Here is a 23,470-nt window from a genome sequence, read left to right as displayed (position 1 = left end):
TCATTTGTCCTAATGCGTTCACTTATCATCACGTTAGGACTGTGCATACCATTAAAGCAACAGAGTGGTATCTCTGCCCTATGGGGTCCCCTCATGTCAGGTTCTCAGTCTCTGTCCTCACGTCAGCAGTAGCCAGTATTCTAACTATTCTTAGCACAGATTAGTTTTTTGAGGTTCGATTTTTTAGTTTTTTTATAAATGAAATTGTACAATATGTACTTTTGTGGCTGTGTCTTTCACTCAATATGGGATTCATCTGTGCTATGGAAAACAGAAGTCTCCTGCTTATTTTCATCGTTACTTAGTATTCCATTGTACGATTATGCCACAATTGATCCATTCTACAGTTGATGGACACTTGGCTCGATTCCACTGTGGGTATTAAGGATAGTACTGCTTTGAGTATCAATAGGTATACTAAATAAATTCTACTCTCACAATTTAAACCTCCAGTGGCAATTTATAAAAATCTGCACCTTTGGGGGTGCCTGGGTGGCTCAGTTGGTTAAGCCACGCCTTCGGCTCGGGTCATGATCCCAGGGTCCTGGGATCGAGCGTCGGGCTCTCTGCTCAGCGGGGAGCCTGCTTCTCCCCCTTCCCTCTCTGCCTGCCTCTCCCTACTTCTGATCTGTCTGTCAAATAAATAAATAAAATCTTAAAAAAAAAATCTGCACCTTTACCAATACTTTATATTTTTCATGTTTTGTTTTATTTGCTTGTTTGTAGCCATTATGGTAAATTTGTTGTTGTTACAGATTGAGTTGTGTCCTCCCAATATTCATATGTTAAAGTCCTAATCCCCACTACCTCAAAATGTGACCTTATTTAGAGATATGTTCTTTATTGAAGTAATCTAGTTAAAAATAAGATTATTAGGATGGACCCCTATCCAATATGGTGATTTCCTTCCGAAAAGGGGAAAGTTGGAAGTAAGATATGCACACAAGGAAAACAACATGAAGATCAAGGCAGAGATCAGGGTGATGTGTTTAAACTCAAGAAACATCAAGATTGACAGAAAACTACCAGAAAGTAGGGGAGAGGCATGGAACTGGGTCTTCCCCATAGCCCTTAAAAGGACCAACCCTGCTGACACCTTCATCCAGCCTCCAGAACTGTGAGACAATATATTTCGGTTGTTTTCCAGAAAAAGTATAAAGAATACTTTGGGAAATATAGTAGCTTTTTTTCTATTGAAACTTTAAGACAACCTGTACTTTCAAGAATATTTTTAAGTTCACAGCAAAATTGAGCGGGAAGTACGATGTTTGCATATAGCCCCTGTCCCCATAGGTGCACAGCCCTCCTGACTATAAAATCTCTCACCAGAGTGCTCCATTGTTCCACTAGGCAAACCGGCCTTGACACCAAGTCCACAGCTAACATTAGGGTTTGTTCTTGGTGATGGACACTCTACAGGTTTGGACAAATGTATAATGACATGTATTCATCATTATATTATCATACAGAATAGTTTCACTGCCCTAACCCTCCCCTGCGCAACGTTTATTTATCCTTCCCTCTCCACTCAACAGGCAACCACTGACCAATTGTTCTTGTGTCCATAGTTTAACCTCTTCCAGAATGCCATATAGTTGGAATCATATGGTATGATTCTTACAGTATAATCATGTACTACTTTTCTTTCAGTTAGCGGTATGCATCTACGGTCCCTCCCTGTCTTTTCACGGTCTGGTAGTTCATTTCTTTTAATCATATTGAATCTTTATATAGACCCTGCTTAATTCACATATTAATTTGAATCATATGGCATATCATTAGATTACTTGGATTTTCTATATATCTTTAATAATCCTTATTATTATTTTTTTTTATTTAATGAGGAACATGTGAAGAAAGACTCGTAACGCCCACCTCCCAGTCTTATTACCGTTTCCTGTTTCAGCCAAAGCAGAAAGAATTTCTTTAGGGAGAATGATGTTTCCTGTCTCCCTCACACTTATGGGTCTTTCTTTCTTCATGTCTTCAACAAGGCAAAAGACTTTCTTAATGATCTTTACTATATAGAGAAATTTTATAGTACAACACACACATACACACACACACACACACACACACACACACACACACACACACACACATATATTCATTCACTGGGTCTCCCTTGGTCATTCCCAAAGTGTATATTTTCCTCTGAGTTTTCATTAGCTTGTTCCACTAAGGTGTTAAATCTCAGAAAATGGGATATAAGTTGGTTAGTATTATATTGTGGTTAAATTAACCAACTGCTGTTGATAACAACTGATTGATTCAAACAACTGGTTGCACTAAACCCGCACTTCAAAAACTGGGCAGGTAGGTATGGCTCACGGCATCAGTCTCCAATTGCTTTCACTAAGTGCGGTATTTTTAAAAAGTAATGCTACAACCATTTCCTCAAAAAATAACAAAACCGTTCAGTTTTCTTTGCATGAAGTGCATCTATAAGTAGGAAGAGCTTGTTCTTTTCTAGAGATGGGCTTATATTTTGACATTTGTATTTACTGTATTTCTGCAAATATAGACAAGACATTTGTATTTACCGTATTTCTGCTATATATTTTCATTGAAAATTCCATTGCCACACCTGTAGCTAAGAGTCCTCAAATTTATAAAATTACAAATTGAAAATAATCCATTTACATATAAGGTGAAGGTAAATAAAGCACTAATCTAAACTTTATTCCTTCTGAACAGCAATTTGCTTTTTAAAAAAATTTTGTAAATCAGATCCCTTTTTATAAATCTATTTTCAAGAAAAATTTATGCCCTGACTTTAAAGCTTTTTGTAAGGATCCTCTTGACCTCAACAATAAATGGCTAGACATCAGTGTTGACTGTTTCCTAGCAACAAATTAAATGTTAGTACATTCTTGATATTCACATGGTTCCCTCATTTCAGAAAGCTGTTTATTAAGGTCAAGGTTAATTAACACTTCAGGTAATAACAGAGACCCCTCGTCAGCATCAAGCCTTATTCCTGCAAATGTCATTGGATCAGTTACAGGAAACAGTGGCTATTTACGATCTCACTCACAGCCTCCTATCATATGGAACTCTGTGTATACAATCCTAGTGAATCACAGCAGTTTTTTTCAGGGCTATGCTGTAACCAGTAGCTGCCAAAAACTAATACAATATTTGGTATAGGGCCAAATGGGTAATTTCTCCTTCTCTTTTACATCTACCTATATATGAAACATTCCATGTGGTGAGACCAAGCATAATAAAATCTAATTGGAAAAAATACTTCAGAAAGAAAACTAGAAAGTGGTTTCCTATGGGTAAAATCTATTTGTGTGCTAAAACATCTTTTGTTAGGTCAAGCATAGACTTCTTTCTAAGGTCTTTCTTTGATCAATTCATTCCCAAATTTCAATTCAACTGAATGACAAAGTACTGAAAACAACTTGCAATTTCCTGGGGCCCCAAAATAAAGTGAAATCAAACAACTCAATTTTGATAATGGAAAAACAGTTTCTTGCTCCTAAGTAATGAGTCAAATGAACTGTTAAAAGAAATCCATTGTGTGTCTATCTACTCTCCAATGAACCATATACAGAAAAATATATTAACCAATCACCTTCACGTGCATTCAAGCCCATTCTACTAGAATTAATGTGCTGTCCCCAAACTGCCAAAGATAAAAGTAATTTCTGACACTGTTTATCACAAATGAAAATGATAGAAGTCTAAGATAATCCTAAAGAATAAAAAACAGCACTAAACTTGGATAGGAAGGAAAGGGTAACGTAACATGCAGCACATACTATTTTCATATTTAAAGTGAGCCCCCCAAAAAAGTGAGCCCCAAAGAAAGTGAAGATGAAAACTGACTCATGCCTAACTGTGAACAGTTAATGTACAAACACTTATTGAATTTGGTGAAATGCTCCCACATATCAACCCCTGGTGAATAGTAAATAGAAACATTGCTTGTATCCAAAATCTTCAACAAAAAATTTGGTGATATTTCCCTTAATGAGAAATTTTTTCCTTTGAAAAAGTATAAATGGACCTAAGTGGACTGATGACTTTTACTGAAAAAGACCCATAGATACCTATACCCAACAATGAAATTTTCTTTCAACAACAGTAATAAAAGTAAAGTGGTGCCTAATAAATATAGGATCTAAAATGTTCTTTTAAACAATTCTTTCCCCTGTATATTAAGGTACTTCTCAACATTTAGAGGATTAATATTAAATACAATACTTTTCTAATCTGTAATAGGGAGTGTCTTTTCTTATTCAAATCAAACCTTTTTGTACACACAATAATTGCAGCAATTAGCAATGCTTCTAAATCATTTCTTTGACTTAACAATTATAGCTAAAATTATTAATGGATTAGTCTCATTTATAGAGGTGAAATCTCTGTAACCTCTATGTAAAATCCCTGTATAATTTCTGTAACCATAGTACAAAAATAAAATTTCTAAGCACTGAAAGAAAATTCAAATGATATAAACCAAAGGTGAACTGCTATAAATAAATTATATACCATATTTCTCTGAATCATATGAGAATGTTCTATTAAAAGTTTGACAAAAATATCTACCTGAAGATATCTTTAGGACAAACAGACTGTATAATTAACAGGTTAAAAGGAATACATCTCAATTTATTCATTTTTTCATGATTCTTTGTTCATAAGGGAGTCAACGCAATTAAAAAAATTCAAGAATACATTCTAGATGGGATGGATATTCACCTTATAAAGTGATGCTATCTTTTTTATGTTTATGTTTAATGCTTCCTAAAAGCAACAAAAATGAAATAATGATGACACTATTCTAACTAGTGACATAAACAGTTATGCTACTTAGTGACCTTGTAACATATAGAGCATTTGGGGTTCATAAAAGTGAAAGCTAAAAATCCCAGAAAAAAAAGCATTTCATATGAAAGAAAGACATACTACCTTTGATTTCATGTTGGCTTGCTTCCCGTCTTCTTTCTAGTTCTTTTCTGTCATAATTCAACCTCTTTAAGCACATAATTCCATATTGTAAACTTGTTCTGTTATTTTTTTTTAAAAAAAGAAGAAAATACATTGAATTTACTCAGCAGATAATAAATGTTCTTTGATTAAGCATAGTCAACACTATGTACTACTTCTGAGGGCAACGGAATAATAAATTACATCTGTAATTAAATCCTTTAGTACTGGTGGGAAACAAACTACAGTTATTTTAAGCACACAATGTTTCTAAAAAGTAAAAATATTAATTTCCAAATAAGAAAACCATAGTCTTGAAAATAACTGTGGATTATGTTGTTCATCCATGTCTTGTCCTTCCATCAAGCTATTTTGACATTATTCGTAGACAAATGAACATTTTACTCATTTGGAAAGAATTTAAAGCCACTATTATGATGAAAGCAAGAAATTTATAAGAAATGAATACTTTCTTCTTAAGCTGATGAGAAAAACATATAAACACATGAATAAGTTAAAGTTAGACAGGGAACCACATACCAAAATGAAGAGCTACCCCCTCTCAGTGCTACAGAATATGTGAAAGAAATGAGTCAGCAGATAATGGAATTCTGTGTGGAAAGGATATTGTGGAAGAGTAGAAAACTGATCAGATCCTTAAAGGTCAGGTAGCAGAAAAAGGGTTATTAAAGAAAGTGCAGCGCCTGAACACAGGGTTGCCAATGAAATTTTAAATGTGTGGTGATAGTGAGACATACTGTACAGAGTTGGAAATCCATGCCAGGAAATAAGGAGGAATATGATTCCATATGGAGAATGGGGTAACATTATGGAAAGCCTGAATTCAGCATAAGTGTGGAATACATCTAGGTGAGAGAGAACTGTCCGGATGGTTTTCACAGCAAAAAGAATTGATCATAAATTTTTGTTTGTTTGTTTTGGTGTAAGAAGATTAACCTGGCAGGAAAATCAGAGATGAGGAGAATAGGTAAACCTAGGGAGAAGGAAATCAATTAAGGGGTCAATGCTGTGAAAATAAAGGGTGCAGAAAGGACAATTGCCATGAGCATACAAAGAAAATCCAGACACTAGAGATGTTCAGAGAGAAGAAAGAAGAAAGACATGGTGATATTAAATATAAAAGACGTGAAAGAGTACAATAGGGAAAAAGAATTTCTAGGCTTCAAGAGTAAAGAGCATTGTTATTAGTGATTTCTTGTTTAGAAATACACACAACTTTAGCCATACACACTGGCCAGCTTACACCCAAGCAGTGGATGCATTTCTAAGCCTTCCATTTTAATAAGGACAAGGCTGAGTTAAAATATTTCAGAATCAGAAGAAATGGGAAAAAAATCAAAGTGTTATGGGCTGAATTATGTTCCCTCAAATTCAAATGTTCAAGCCCGAATCCTCAGTATTTCAGAATATGACTATATTTGAAGACAGGGTTTTTAAAAAGGTAAATCAATTAAAATATTGCCCTTAGGGTGGATACTATTCCAGTCTCACTGGCAGGTGCCCTCATAAGAAGAGGAAATTTTGGGGTGCCTGGTGGGCTCAGTCAGAAGTGTGTGCGACTCTTGATGTTGGGGTCGTGAGTTTGAGCCCCATGTTTGGTGTAGAGCTTTCTTTAAATAAATAAATATTTTTTTTTTAAAAAAAGAAGAGGAAATTTGGACATGCCGAGAAACCAGGAAAGTGCACACACAGAGGAAAGATTGTGTAAAGACACAAGAAGAAGTCAGCCATCTGCAAGCCAAGAAGAAATTAATCATGCTGACACCTTCATCTTGAACTTCTTGACTCCAGAACTGTGATCAAATCAATTTCTGTTATTTAAGCCACACAGTCTGTGGTATTTTGTTATGGCATCCCCAACAAATTAATGTAGTGGAAAAACAGATAACACTGATGTAATAACAGCCATAGACATTAGGTAGCTTGAAGTTAAGGAGGATATATATTATGACATCAATGTCTACCAGATGGAAAACTGGGCCATAAGACAGTGGGATGCTCTACGCAATCAGTTCTACCTGCTTTAGGTCAGAACTAAGCATAGCATAAAGATGAAGCTCATGTATTTCTCTGAACCAAGCGAACTCCACTGTTTCTGTAATTTTTATTAAAAAAAACTCTTGATCAATGTAATAATCATTTTTACTATAATGTAAAACAAAAGTCAATCAGTGAAGAATGGGAAACAGCTGCAAATATGTCATCAAAGATTCTAATATTTGAAAATCTACTACAACCACATAAAATTTGAGTTCAAGGACAGGGAACTCACTGACTAATAATGTGTATATGATAGGGTAATTGGGAGTCCTATAAAGCTGTTCTTTATATTGAACAGAAATCATTCACCCTACTATCTACAATTATTTGAACTAGAAAAGCACATGTTCAACAGAGCAAATATTACTCTTCCAGCATGTAATAATATCAAAACAGGAAAACATCTAAAGTCTTTCCTTATCCAAGCTAAATGTCTTTAATTTATTCAACTTTTCAGGGTGCCTGTGTGGCTCAGTCAGTTGGGTGTCTGACTCTCCGTTTCAGCTAGGGTCATGGTCTCAGGGTCATAATCTTGGGATTATGTCTCAGGGTCGTGGGATTGAGCCCCACATCCAGCTCTACACTGGGAGTCAAGCCTGCTTAAGATTCTCTCTCCATCTCCCTCTGCTCTCCTCCTAGCTTGCATGAGGATTCACTTGCTCTCTCTCCTTCTCTTTCTCTCAAAATAAAAAAAATAAGTTAAATATATTTTAAAAAATTAATTTAACTTTTCCAAAGGACTCTTAACACTTTATCAATAACAATTTAATGCCCATATATTAATACAGTTTCTTATTGTCATCTCACCATATGGTAGAACTTCACTGAGTCTGACAATAAACACAGTCTAAATATGTCCTGTAAGCCATTAACCAAAACTGAGATTTTTGTTCCAAGTATAAATCAAACTTTTTCACTTGATCTACTTCTAAATCATGGATTCCCATCCAACATTTTAATGGTTTCTAAAAACCACATCACACTTATCTCTACTAAATTTAATCCAACAGTATCAACAACTGTATTAAGATTCAAAACACCTCCATAAGTATAATTGAAGAGCGCCAATTATTATCTCTTTATCCTAATTTTATGTCATCAACATGTCTGATTTTTTATACCGTTTTCATTTCAGTCGCTAATTAAATGTTGGACAGGATGTGAACAAATAGGGGTTTGCAAGCTAAAATCATCTAGATTTATATTTATTAATTTATCATAATAAAAAACTACTTATGAAACCATAAAACCAACTCAACTATAGAGAACAAACTGAGGGTTGATGGAGAGAGTTGGGTGGGGGAAGGGTTAAATGGGTGATGGTATTAAGGAGGGCACTTTTTGTGATGGACACTGGTATTGTATGTAAGTGATGAACCATAAATTCTCCTGAAACTAGTATTACGCTGTATGTTAACTAACTGGAATTGAAATAAAAACTTCAGGGGCACCTAGGTGGCTCAGACCTTTGGCTCAGGTCATAATCCAAAGGTCCTGTGATTGAGCCCCTGCACTGGGTTCCCTGCTCAACAAGGAGTCTGCTTTTCCTTCTCCCTCTGCTCCTCCCCCCTCCTCGGTGTGCTCTCTTTCTCAAACAAATAAATAAATAAATCTTTAAAAAATAAATAAATGAAAACTTGAAGTGAACAAAAAAGAATCATAATCCAACTGACAATTTCTCACATAACCTACAAAGATATAAGCATGATATTTATGACATGGTATTATAACAAGCTTCTTCTTTCCCCCTAGACGGTAAACAACTTGAAAAAAGGGGTTACATTTTATTCATGGATCCTTATGGTTTTCTCACAATTCATTCAGTGTTTTTTTCTGAAAATTAATGCACAGATAAAAACATTAAAAGATTTATATGAAAACAAAGAAACAGTTTCTTCAGGGAATTCCTTCTCAAATTTTTTCTAATATATACCTAAATCATATAATTTATAACTATATATATATTTATAGAGTTGAAACTGATTTAATTTTATTCTTAATAAATAATTTCCTAACAGAAAAACATACACAGATACAAATCACAAATATGGAATTTCCAAAAGATACAGAAAAAAAGTTATTTTGCATTGTGTACATGTGTGGTTCCATAAACTTTGAGCTCATAATATGTACACAGCTCTGTATTAGATAGTCACTGCAATTGGCTGCATGAAAATATGTGCCAAGTATATGCACAGAGATGTTTTGAATAGCATAATTCTCTATTTCTTAGACATCTTTTTGTTCTAGTAATATATACATTATTTACTGTTTCATTTTCATTACCGTTTGAGAAAACCTACCGATGGAAGCTATCCACCATTTTCAAATGGACGCGGAGATCTTTTTTTGTTAGGTGATCTAACATTCTTGCATCTACCAAGCATTCCATAAAATAACTTCTGTATTGAGGTAACCCCAGGCTGGGAAGCCATTCATTTCCAATCCATTCGTGGTTCATATCTCCATAAGCCAGAGTCTGTAGAAAAACCGGACACTAGAATTGTTTTATAGCAGTCAAGTTTCTTAGCCAATAAAATGAGATGGTAATAGGAGGATATTGCATATTCTTATAACTGACATTTAATTAATATGCTATATGGGGAAAAAGCAGAAATAATACCTAGCCTTTAAGTATTTGATTTAATTTCACAAAATGGAACTCTGGGTACATGTATCGTGGCACCTGCTTACAGAAAATGATTGTGTTTGTTTTGTATTCTCAGAAGAAATTACATTCTATACAAATATGCATTTTTAAATTAAAAAATAGAATTAATGGCATAATACACATGCTGAGCCTAAAGGTTCTTTGTATAGTTAAATTTATTTAATTTAATTGATTTTTATCTGTCAGCTAATACCCCACCATTTCCTTCTCTTCAATGTTATTGCTATCATTGCTGTGGTATAATGGCAAATCTCAAGGTGAAAACAGAAACTTTGATGAACAAATAGAGGGGCAACAAGGGTAAGAGACTGCATGCAGTGTGGACACTGTTGCTATCTAGTGAAGCATGCAGACAGGGTCCATAAAGGTCATTGGAAAGAATCAGTCTCTTTTAGATATACAGACTCTGTATTTAAGAAGTAGGGTTTCATCAAAAAACAAAGACAAAAAATCTAGTTATTTAATATAACAAAATGAGTGAACTCATCTAACCATTGTTCATGACAGCCAAAATGAAAACCAAGTCCACCATCGCCTCTAGACCAATTAATAAAAAGGACTATCACTATCTACTAATTTTACAGCATCTTTTATTCAGTTCTTTATGTTACAACCAAGCCACACTTGTAATTATAACATGTATTTCTAATGAAAGCCTCAGGTGCTCCCCTTCTTTGTGTGTTCTTAAAAAGGATGAAATTCTTACCAAAATCAAAACCAAATACCACCCTAATTTAATGAATATTTAAATATAGGTCCTAGTAATAACTACCAAATTTTCCTCATTAGTCAAAGGTTTGAATTAGATGCACGATCACACGCATTAATTCTTTTGGTTGCATGTCATGTGAAAATGCTGAAAAATGTGCAGCTTCCTTGCAAACACACATGCTTGTTCAAAGGACAGATTCCTGTCTCATATCGCTGTCTCAGTTAATGGAAGGGGCTTTGGACCTGCAGGCTCAGTGTGGACACACAGTCTTTGACCCCAGACCGCCCACGCTTTCCATTATACTTTAAAGCATATGTTTCATAAAGTTTTTTTTTTAACACCCCCTTTTATATCCAACTTGAATGATTCCTGATTAAATGTATTCTGGGGCAATTTCAGAGAAATTTAAGTTACAGTTCATTCTTTTGAAAAAGAAAGAATGATATGAAATGATATTCATTTTCTTTGCAAAATATGGAGATTTAAAAAGACATATATGGTATTCAACACAGCATATTCAAATATACATATAAGCCTAACCTAAGCTAAGTGAAGATTTATAATATTATGACATATTACAGTTTCTTACTTTATATCCTCATAGCGTACTAAATGATACTGTTTTAGAGCATATGAATTTCCTACCTGGGCCCAGCTTCCTTCCTCAGATTCTTTCTGTGTTAGCAGCAGGGAATGATTAATAAAGCAGATAAACATAAATTAATCTCAAATGAAGACAGTAAAAATTATTCTAGCGGGAGCAAAACTGTTTGTTATTGAAAATGTTATGACTTAACTAGATAAATACACTGATCCTTATTCAAACCCACAGTAATCAATTCAGCAGTTCAAGAGCAACCACATAGTTTCTAGTTAATTCCAATTAAACATACACACATATGACATATGGACTTTTCATGATACATTTGATCTGGTCATCCCAAACTTTTTTTTAATTCTTAAAAGTATGTTATTTTCCAAATGTCAATGTAAAAAAAACCTACAATAAAAATTCCCGATTATATATATACAAAAGTATACAACACATGTAAATGTATACATACACACATATACACACACATAATGAAAAAAAAATCTAATGTAAAGTAAATTAATGAAGTACAAAAAGTAACTGTTTCCCTCTAACAAAGCTTTGTAGTAATCAAATAGATTTCAGCAATGGTCAACAACAAACAAAAGTAAATAAGAATAAAGCCAAACCCAACAAACTGAACTAGAAATATAGTCAGAAAATGACATTGACATTTTTATCCTTCATAAACTAGATAATCAATTTTTCACATATGGATACAACCAAAAGGACATTAAATTAAAAGAAGCTGCTAAGAATAAAATGTATAAAATATATGACATACTCAACTTTGTTACTTTAAGTGAAAAATGACTATGTGTAATATTATATTTTTAAAAGCTCACAATTATAATCAAAGTCACTAAAAATTTCTTTAAGCCTGTGCTTTGAGTATCAAATGAACAGAATATTTTCTGGAGGGGTGGAGTTTTAAGTTCTATATTGGTAAAAGTACAAGAAACTAAATGCTTATATTAAAAATGAGTCTTCGGGGCACCTGGGTGGATCAGTCGGTTAAGCATCAGACTCTTGATTTCAGCTCAGGTCACGATATCAGGGCTGTGTGAGATTGAGGCCCACACTGGGCTCCAGGGTCAGCGGGGAGTCTGCTTGGGATTCTGTCTCTCTCTCCTCTTCTCTCTCCCTCTACCCCTCCCCTCTTTACCTCTCTCAAATAAATAAATAAATCTTTTTAAAAAAAGACAAAAAAGGAGTGTTCAATCTGAATTTTTCTATTACACATTTAATTGGGTTTGAGAACATGCATTTCCTGTGACTATGCCCAATACCAAGTGATATGTTACTAAAAATTCCCAGTGTTGCAAAATGGATAAATAAGGATTATAAAATCCTTGATTATTGCCTGCATATTACTAACTCTTCCGATATTAACCACATTATGACCATCTAGCCCTGCTTCATTTACAATGTCCAAGTGCAGTAAAATGAAACCTTAATGAAAAATGTTAGTTTTAATGCATTTCATTATGTAAACATACCCATTACTCTGATCTGTCATACACACAACAGCTCTCTCATCCCAATAGCAGCCAAAGGACTTTTCTTCATGTTTACAAAGCCATAAGACTAACCGTTTTTGCTGGAGCGGCCAGATTTTCCATTTCTTCATGGGTCACCCAAACGTTGCCTGAAGGCTAGGGAGGAGGCCCGGTGGGGAGCAGTGGGGTCCACGGCACGGAAGCAGTGGTAAAGAAGAAAGGCAGCAGAACTGTAAGTTACCAGCCCCATGGCAACAGGACCGTGCTCCTGCTTCTACAACATGCACAGGAGAGACAGCATTGCTGGTCTGCTCACAGCTTCCTTTTTCTTCTACTTAAAAAGATTAAATAGAAAGAGGGATGCTGTGAAGCTCCTGTAGGATAGATTTAAAATGATGGTCCTGTGATTATTAATCAGGAAAAAGGCCACACCAAGATTTGCATTTCAAAGTAGGTAGCTAATGGATCCAGTTTTGTTTGTTTTTGTAATCATAAAGAACTGATTAAATTTGATCTATAGAGGAATGTATTTATTTTTCTTCAGAAAACAAAGGCACAGGACGTTGTTGTGCAATTACCAGTATGTCATTCACAAAGTTTTGATTCTTCCATGTCCTTGAAAAGAGAAAATTGGTGGTCAGTACAAAGTGGAAAGCATTATCATCATCTGTCTGGAAACAAATATCAGCTTTTTCCAAATGATTTCTTCCTTCTGTAATTCCCTATGTTGTTTTCCTATATTCTTGGAGAGGAAAAGGAAGTGAAATGCTATTTTTAATTTAAAGACTATTTTCTTCAACCTTACTAAATGCTGTCAGAAATTACAAAACCTAGGATTCCCAATTTCTCAGCAGTGCCCTATACCATTACAGAGAACATGATGTAAAAGGAAATTTTCCTTTTTGCAGGCACTACTCTTTATAAAGTCTCATTTGCTTTCTAAATAAAATAACCCATGATATTTGCTCTATACTGAATAATGCACAATTTCTAAACCAAAGTCCAGTTAGTAACCGACAGATATGACATATTGTTGATGGGAATGGTTACTGGGAACCACTTCTCATTAAATTTCACCGTTTCACTGGGAAATCCTAATGAACATTGCAAGGTTGTCCAAGTACGTCCATCCTATAGTTACAATGGAATTTATATCCTATGCATTGCTTACTACTTGTTTTGGAAGGGGTCTAGAATCGGAAGTAGCAAAATTGATACCCCAACATAAGCCTCCACTGTAACTCTCTCTGGCCTCTTCTACCAACACATAGTACTGTTTGAATTTTCCTTCTATTATAAATTATGTAATTTAGTATAATTTGAAAAATAACAACATATATACTAAATTGATGAGTATAATTCAATATAAGAGAAATCTCATTTATAAGAGAAATATATATATATATGAGTAATGCATAATATATAATAAGAACATACATATATATAGTTCAGTAACAAAGGGAAGTTATGTCCCAAATTGGACATAGAGCATACTTAAGAAAAATCCCAGAGGACAGCCATCATATTTATAAAATTTATATGTGCAAAATTCTCATTTTCCTACCATTTTGAAATTTAGGGTATATCTGAATTTTTCCCTATAAGATAAAACTATGTGCACCTAGAAACTATTTTGAATACTGGAGCTACCTATATTATTAAGAGACCCTCCTCTCTACACCCAACTTTTGGAAATGGTGCTCAATATAAACAGACAGAGGCATATGGATGTATGAATCATTAAATTACAGAATAAATTGCTTTTATTAACTTTGTGAATAGGGTACTATACTAAAAAGAACTTAACACTCATGTGTCACATACCCTTTACACCCAGTGACCACAGTGCTCTGCCCGAATGACTGTACTGTTTGTTCACAAAGTGAGTTGCTGTGATGATTACCTGAAATTCACTTTAGTCAGTCTCATTTTATAATGATTTCTGTAGCTTCTATGTTAACTGTGAATCCAAATAATTAAAAGATCTCCTTCCTTCTATAGTAAACTTGATCAGTATTATCTCATACTGGAATTTGTACATGTATAATCCCCTCCAGAGTTTATCTTAAAGTCTATATTGGTTGGTCTATCATCAAATTCTGGAACGGGGAAGATGCTGGAAGCCAGGGTTTCACTGTAGCTTTATGTGCAAAATAACATATACTGAGGGCAATTTTCTAAAGTATGGCTGGCAAACTTTCCCAAGTTGTGTGTTGTTCTCTTTTGATCTGTGGTTTTGCCTGTGAGGAGCACTGTCTATTCCAGAATCTTGTAAAGTAACTCATAAAATAGCTTTGGCACAACCCAATGGTTTAGACATTGTCAAAGTTTCAACAAGTTGATTTTATAAGCAAGCCCATGCACTGTAAGTCAATTATTCAGATTTCTTTCTCCTCACCACCTGCTAAAGGTTTGGAACTTTCACCTGGGTAAGTCATAAAGAGGTTCTGTAGAGCACAAGCATTTCAGTGAAGAGTATCTTAGAGAATAGGTAGAGGGCCTTCGTGGCTATGCAAATGCAAGGTCAGCAACTAACAGCGCTCGCCTCCCTCAATTTTGTATTTGACCTGCCTTGATTGCCTCACCTTAGTCCCATCGGAGAAGAATATGTAGATAGTATTATCAAATGAGAACGAGGAGGAAAATTCCTAAAGGACATTTGGATTAAAGCACTTACCTAATTAAATCATTCAGGAGAGAGTTACAGCATAAAAATAAATATTAAAATTAGTTTAATGTATAACTCATGAAAATTAATTATGGGAAAATAATCACTTCTCTTGCTGGCAGAAAGAGAAAATAAGTAAAGCAGCAAGATCTCAGGATAATCCTAAACCTTATCTACCTGGAAGTCACTTCTGTTACTTCCTAGATCATTTTGCAGTAGTATTCTACTTGGTAATTGAGTTGCAAAATAAATAAACTTGACATTTACTTTTCACATTCGAATGGCCCCGATCCACATTTCTCCCCATCTGATTTCATGTTTCTCAATATAAGAAAAGAAATATTTCTCATTATATGAAGACTAGTGAGATGCATTTGCACAATTGCACCTCACTTTATTATGAGGTACTAATAATGAAAAGGGAAACGAAAGCAGACTGGAAGAAATGCCGTAAAAGAGAAGAAAACAGGTCGATGCAGGAAGCAGGAGGGTGTACTAAATCATAGCATAAACTCTGGGGCAAACCACAAGGCGGTGTGACCTTAGGCAAGTCGCTTAACCTCTCTGTACAGCAGTTTTTTTCCATCTATACAAGAGATATAAAAAAAAGTACCTATCTCATAATGTTGTTGTTGTGGGGTTTAAATGAGTGATAATATGTAAAGCACTTCGAACAGCGCCTGACACTTAGGTGTCCACTGATGTTGAATATCATCACAGTTTCATTAGAAATTTACTACAATTTCTTTAGAAATTTTATTAAGCAATCTCCACTCCAGTATATTTTTCGTTTCATAAATGCTCTTTGTTTCCCATGTATATTGTGCTGACTGATGTCTATTTTATGCCTTACATTTCTGCTTGAATTTGCTGAATTCTGTGTTCCCAAACCTTTTTTTTTCTACTGCACTGTTTTTTAATTAGGCAGTTTAAATAAATATTACATAAAGTAAAAATAAAAGTTTCATTCATATGAACTCTGAGTTGAATCATTTGGAAAGACAGATATTGGCAAATCTTATAGCATGTTATCAGTGAGATACAACTTCATCAAAGTCTGCGGAAAAGATTGTAAATGTCCAGGAGGATCCTGCATTCAAATAGCTTGTTCGGTATCTTGAAATTATCACTTTAAAAGGAAACTCAAACTAGAAAAATTGAAGATGTTTTATGGATGAAGTTCTAAGAGATAATGTAGAACTCCAGGCATTGGAATTGTACTCAAAGAAAAGTCCTAAGTGTTTCATCTAAATTTGCAAGTGCCTGAACATTTACATATTTTTATTGAAGATAAAATATTTAAAGCATGTACTCATTCTCTATGACATCCCTCTTTAACCAAATATTTCAATGAACTGGTATTTCTATCCCTATTGTATTAGGTTCCACAACAGCAGCAGCTCAGGAAGAACAAACAGAAAGCTGGAAAATTAGGGCTGACCCAAGAAAGTAATAAATGTAAATATTAGATTTTCTTTTGGGTGGTCTGGCCCATTTCATGCAGACAGGAAAGGAGGCAGAATCAGATAGAAGTTCCATTTGGTTTAAAAAAAAAAAAAGTCTAAGTAAACAACTTTGTCTTCTTCTCTTGAAAATTTGAGGAAATAAGCAAGATACACCTGACTGAGGAACCCGAACTCAAACCTGAACACAAAGAAACACATGTATGGTCTGAAATAATTACACTGTTCTGGGAGAAACAATAACATCCCCACATTGGGCTCTGCGTTCAGCATGGAGCCTGTTTAAGATTTTCTTTCTCCCTCTCCTTCCACTCCTAACCCCCTCCAAAAATAAAAATAAAATAAAATGTGAATCCTAATATATAATCTTAGGTGATGACTTTAAGATGTTTTTGTCTTCACTTTATGTAGTGGATTCATTACTAGAAATTTATAAGCAAAGCAAATCGTACTTAAAATGTATTGGACATGAGTAAATATTTCCATGGTGGAGTAAAAGGAAGAAAAAGTATTCAGTAGATCATTTTAAAAACAAATAGATACAACTTATTTTTTATGTAACTTATATCAGTATTTGGTAAAGGGTATATATCCTCTCTGAATAAAGAATTTTTACACATTAGTAAAAAGAGGAATATTCCTGTATCCTTTAGAAAAATGGAAAAATTACCAATAGGTAATTCATTTAAATACTAAATCAATATGCATATGAAAAATTGTTAACTTATATATAAAAGAGCTTTTGACCTAAACAAATCTTACAAATAAAAGATATAGTTTGTGTGTGAAAATAAAAATAAAAAAAAATAAAAATATAAGTTTAAGCAAGGTAACAATATTAATAAAATGATGAGGAAAGGTTATACAATACAGTCTGGCCATTAAGATTCAAAGTAATAAGCCTATAAATGCCCTATACATAAATGTTGCTATGGAAGCAGTTTATGCAACAGTATAACTATGTGTGTATCCACTATGGTATTGTGAATACAATGAAAATTGGTAAATAAGCAAAATGTCCAATATTAGGGATTTGGTTAAATACATTATGGTATTTCCATGAAGGAATTATGCAGCAATTAAACATGATATTATAACTGTATATTAATAATATGAGGAAAATGTTCATGCTATACTAAGTTTAAAAAATATATATAAAATAATAAATGATGCAAAATAATTTATCTTTATAAAAAGATAAAGGAAACAGACCGAAAAGGTGTCTTATCCAAAAGTTAATATTAAACAAAATTAATAATTTTTAATAATTAATAATAGATTACCTTTGAACTGTTAATTCTTTTTTCAGATTACCTTTGAACTGTTAATTCTTTTTTATTCATTGATTTATTTCTTTTTCTTTTTTTATTAATTATTTTTATTAACATATACTGTATTATTTGCCCCAGGGGTACAGGTCTGTGAATCGTCAGGCTTACACACTTCACAGCACTCACTATATCACGAACCCTCCCCAATGTCTCACCATAACGCAACCACCCTCTCCACCACCCCCCCCCCCCAGCAACCCTCAGTCCATTTTGTCTTATGGTTTGTCTCCCTCCCGATCCCATCTTGTTTCTGTTAATTCTTTTTTGAAGCCTTATTCAACCAGAAATGGTTTCCCCTTCTTTGGAACTTCACAACTCTTTGCTTCTGCCTAACATTAAGAAATTAAACTATCTCATCTCCTAGTGTTGAGCAAGTCTCACTTTCCTTACATAGTTGTCATCTCTGAAGTCAAGGCCATACAGATTTCATAGCCTCTGTAACAGCTGACAGAGTGACTTGTACAATCACCATTCTTAAGATCAATGTTTATTGATTATTCTCTACAATTTGCCTGGCAGTGAATTAAGGCCTGGGGACCATGGAAAACTGATAATATTCTTGGTTGGCTAGAGTGGAGGATAAATTAAGAGAAATTTTTAATTAGTTTTTATAAGTATATGGAATGGTAATGAGGAAGGGAAGTAAACCAGGTTTTTGGCACTCAGTGAAAGCTTTTTCAAGGGAAAACATTCAAGAATCATTCAATGAAGGATGAGTTGGGGAAGGATGGCGATCCTGGAGCGGGAAGAATGTTCCAGGCAGAGAGAAGAGCAATTGCCAAAGCTCACAATCACCCACAAGCATGAAAGCTTAGCAAGCTGAAAATAGTACTGTGTCACTAGGATCCTGACCTGGACAGTTAATAAAGCCTTTGAGGTGAATTGAGGTGGATCACTAGACCGTGAAGAGTCTTGTAAGTTCTCTTCACATTTGACTGTTCTTTAAACTGAATATGCTCTTAATTTTAATAGTTTGTGATTTAAATTTTTTAAGTTCACTTAGACATATTTAGAAAAATAGTGCTTAATTATTCTATTTTCCATTAAGAAATGGATTTGGGTGCTACATAAAAATCATAAAATATATTCTACTTTTCCTCTCGAAATTGGGACTTCCAATGCTCCAATTTTGCATTTTCAATAACTGTATATGCATTTGCTCTTAGGAAAAGAGTGTTGATACAAGCCAACTGTGATGCTTCTCTCTCACTTGGAAACCAAATTCTATCAGATCTGAATTTGGTTTACAACATCTATTTTAATGGCCTATTCCACTTTTATGTCAAACATATTCTGCATTATTTCTTAGCTTAAGTAATATGTCAGCTATAGTATGCAAAATTATAGACATTTAAAAATAATGTTATACATAAGGTTTGTTAAATTATATCTTTTTTATACACTTTACTTAGAAAGAAGTTAAAATGTAATTACACAAGAAAGATAAAACCTTTTAAAATTTGACCTGGTATTTCTGGCATTAGAATCTGGTATACTGGGAAGGAATGTAAAGATAGATACAATAAACATGAAGCCAATTCTTTCAGACTGTTGAAGGTCACAGAGAAAAAGCTATACTCAAGTTTAGTTTTATGTCTGAAAACTGCAATAAAGTAATACCACTTTTCTATCTTTTATGCACATCTCAAATTTACCTCATTCTTCCATAGTTTGCTATTCTGCAATAAGACATGGGGCCAGAGAAATTCAATTAACATCAGAAATCATATGCTTTACCAGCAAAAGGTATTATATAGTATTATATAATTCAGCAATGGACTAAAGAAAGAATGAATGTTATTTGGAGTTGTTCTGAGTATATGAATTTGTCATCTGGCATGCATTTTCTTTTAGACATTTTGTTCTTTCCTAGCATTAGGGTAGGGACAAGATTATGAGACGAATAGGGATTTATACAGGAGAAGCAAAGGGAATTTGAAGGAAGGTCTTCCACTTGGTATTTATAAAATACCAATATCTGCATAATTGCATAATTATGAAAACTACGTAAGAAGCAGTGAGTTCAGCATTGCATCTTCAGAAAGCACAAATGCCAACATCTCATCTCCTGGGGTGGTGGTTTTTTTTTGTTTTGTTTTGTTTTTTTTTAGTTTTGTTTTAAAGGGAACATCTTAAAAAAGAGTAAACTTGGGATCCTGTTGCCTGGGAGAAAAACCTAGACTTCAGTTAGAAACTAGCTCAAACATCTATCTTGGTCACAGCCTTCAAGTCTGATCAGAATCACAGCTCCTCACTTGAAAACCTATTAAAAGTAGCAGCAAGGTTAATGAAGAGCAAGCTAACTCTCTCCAGAATAATTCATGCTGACATTGAAATGTGTGCTGCCACAGTTTGGCTCTGTGGACTTACAATGGCTGCTTTTTGCCCAAGCCATTGGGAGAGGGAGGGGGCAGAAACTGACTCACAGTTCGGGATGTCGGAGGAGCTGAAGGACTTGTTAGGGAAACCATCTCCTGGATTGCTAGTCGCAGCTTTAAGCGATGCAGGGGATTGCTGATTCCGATTTCTCTCTGGATCTCAGTGTCTGATAAAGCAGACATGATGGCACCACTTTTCACGTTGGCTCGGCAGGCCGCTACGTACCAAGCAGGCATTCCCAACCAGAGCTGTTGGATAGGGAAAGAAATACACACACAGATTACAGTAACAGTTAATAATCTCTCTTATGTGCTAGGCACTATTCTAAGTACCTTACACATATGAAGTCTTTTACTGCCCAAACCCCAAAAGACAGATGCTATTATTTTCCCCAGATGACATAGAGGCATAAAGGCATTAAGCAATTTATTACAAAATATCAGCTAGGCAGGGATGGAAATAAAGATTTGAAATGGAATCTCCATGGTGTGCAATCTAACAACTAATTTATATTATTAGGTTAAACATAATAGCTGCACATCACCAAATCCACCCCTGCCCCCTTGGATTTAAGGACAAGAACAGCCACAAGCTGCATTTGGTAAAGGCTCTATCGACTTTGTTTAATGCATGAATTCAATTTCTCAATCTCCTTTGGAATTCTGAGGGCAAAGGAGTTCTGTCGCAGAAAGAGACAGCTTTACCACCTCCAGTCATGTGATTTTGATGCAAGCGTGTATTGTAGTTAAGCCCCATTTCTCACATACCTACCTAGAGCATGCGATAGTTGTGTGAACTTAAGTTGATGTTCTGCATGAACAAAGTTTTGGAGGATAAAATGATGTGCTAAAGGAGGAGACTAAAGTTGTAAGCATCTGGAAAACTTTAGATAAAGAAAGTAAGACAATGAATAATGCATTAGAAATTAGGGATTCCAATTTTCCAACTTTGCTATGATGCTCTTGAAAGAAATGGAATCAGTACACAGTGTCTGCACACATCTTAAGTGCTGAGTGAACGCCAACTCACATGGGTGGTGGTGTAGCATTTGAATTACGCACATTTGAAAAAGGAATATTCTCTCCAATTTCCCTTCCTCCCATCATGAGCTATGAATAAGAAGCAGGGCACATGCAAGTGAGCAGTTTAAATCTTGGTCTTTAAACATCCAAAACAGTGATTTTTTTTTGCACTATTTTATTTGTTGATATGAACAGACTTAGCAAAAGGAGAGAGAACATGAGTGAGAATAGTGAGAGTAAGAGAAAGAAGAAAAGCTATAAATCAGCAAAAGTCAATGCCTAAATCTCTGGACCGGAAGGCTAGGCTCTAATTGCTTCAGTGGCACTGGTGAACTTCTCTAAACCTTGGCCTTATGTTCTTCATTTTTAAAACAGAGATTCAGCTCTATTACTTCTAGCTGTGCTAAGGCAGCTTCTAAGATGAGTTCCAGGGAGTTCCTCCTGATATTTCTGCTTTTGTGTAATCCTCTGCCTTTGAGTTTGGACTGAAATCAGTATCTTATTTCTAATGATTAGACTACTGTGAAAGTGATGGGACGCCACTTTCCAGATTAGGTTACAAAAAGAGGGTAGCTTCATTCCTGCCTCATTCTCTCCCTCCCTCCTCTCAGCACTCTCTAGCTCTGGAAGACTTCAGCTGCCATGTTGTGTGCAGCCCTATGGAGATACCCACAGGGTGGTAAGGAGATGATGTTTCTGACCAGTCACTGGCAAGGAACTGAATTACAACTGTGAAAACCAGAGTCAACTTGGAAATGGATTCTCTCCACATCAAGCCTTGAGATGCCTGCCAATCTGGCTGACTCCTTGGTTGCAGCGTCGTGAGAGACCTTGATTAAAAACCCAAGCTAAGTCTTGTCTAGATTCCTGACCCACAGAAGCCATGAAGAAAATAAATGTTACATTTGGGGATATTTTGTTACATGGTAATAGATAACTAACCTAGATATCCTTTTATTTAAAAAAAATTCTGTCAGGGCGTCTGGGTGGCTCAGTGGGTTAAAGCCTCTGCCTTCGGCTCAGGTCATGATCCCAGGGTCCTGGGATCGAGCCCCACGTTGGGCTCTCTGCTCCGCAGGGAGCCCGCTTCCTCCTCTCTCTCTGCCTAGTGTGATTTCTGTCAAATTAAAAAAAAAAAAATTCTGTCGTATGAGGACACTACTTGTATCTATAGGGGAGACAAACAAATTAAAAGCCAAATCTTTGAGTCAGTTTGGCCTGGACTGTGACTTAAGATAAAAGACAAGACAGAGGGGAACCTAAGTATGGCACATGACGGAAAAGTTCCTACTATCTTCTAACAGGTGAGGCACAAGGTTTTGACCTCACCTTGACAGACACCATTAGATATGATGGAAGATGGGAGGTGACTTCTTAGTTTATAGACTCAAGTTGTTCAAAATAAGTAAACATCTAAATATACGTTCACTGAACCCTAATGATTTTTCACCCCTCCCCTTTTTAAAGATATTTAGATTTCTATACTGAATAATATTACCCAAAGGATTGCCCATCCATTATTTTCAGTATCATCCCTAATTAGACTTTCAGAAAGTTTCTGGTGTGGATAAATGGTGTGTGAAGCATCAGACTTACGTTTGCACATCATTCCTACCAGGCTGTGCACGCGCGGAGGCGCTAAAGGAGGTGAAACTTAAGGGCTCTCTTTCATTGGATCCCCCCGCTCATTCATCTTGTTTATTCCATTTTGTAATTTGAGTCACTTTAGGAAGCACATTACGAGCAATTTCTGTGTGCTCAGGATAGGTTTAATTAGCACAAAACCTCACCGCCTGTCATTTCGTAGCTCCCTAATGTTGGTAAGGCTTTTTCATTTTTATCGAAGGGTTTGTTCATCACTTGCCAATGTAGCAGCTAACACTCTGTCAAACTGCAGCTCATTTTAATGGAGTGACACTTAACAAAAAAAATTGCTATCAATTTTGAAGTGTGCTTTCTTAAGCATGTTGCTTTATAATTGATTTTTAAAGTATCGTAATTTTATTTTATTTTTTTTTTCAATATTTTATTTATTTGACAGAGAGAAATTACAACTAGGCAGAGAGGCAGGCAGAGAGAGAGGAGGAAGCAGGCTCCCTGAAGAGCAGAGAGCCCGATGTGGGGCTCGATC

General features: G+C 35.1%; 1 protein-coding gene across 19 annotated transcripts in view; it reads right to left on the bottom strand.

Moving 5' to 3' along the window:
- PPFIA2 (PTPRF interacting protein alpha 2) overlaps positions 1 to 23,470 on the bottom strand; it is a 498,399-nt gene that overhangs the window by 11,117 nt on the left and 463,812 nt on the right. For 12 of the 19 annotated variants that reach the window (XM_046013266.1, XM_046013270.1, XM_046013267.1 and 9 more), the window contains 5 exons: positions 20,365 to 20,565; positions 12,570 to 12,632; positions 11,031 to 11,060; positions 9,306 to 9,499; positions 4,924 to 5,021 (listed from right to left, as the gene is read on the bottom strand). In XM_046013266.1, the coding sequence (XP_045869222.1) occupies positions 4,924 to 5,021; positions 9,306 to 9,499; positions 11,031 to 11,060; positions 12,570 to 12,632; positions 20,365 to 20,565 (586 nt within the window). The remainder of the gene's footprint in view (positions 1 to 4,923; positions 5,022 to 9,305; positions 9,500 to 11,030; positions 11,061 to 12,569; positions 12,633 to 20,364; positions 20,566 to 23,470) is intronic. The other 7 variants (XM_046013268.1, XM_046013269.1, XM_046013283.1 and 4 more) reach the window with 1 other exon arrangement.

Source organism: Meles meles, chromosome 7, assembly GCF_922984935.1.
Source record: "Meles meles chromosome 7, mMelMel3.1 paternal haplotype, whole genome shotgun sequence".
NCBI lineage: Eukaryota > Metazoa > Chordata > Mammalia > Carnivora > Mustelidae > Meles > Meles meles.
The sequence above is the reverse complement of the archived record's forward strand: the minus strand, read 5'-3'. Positions and strand labels throughout refer to the sequence as shown.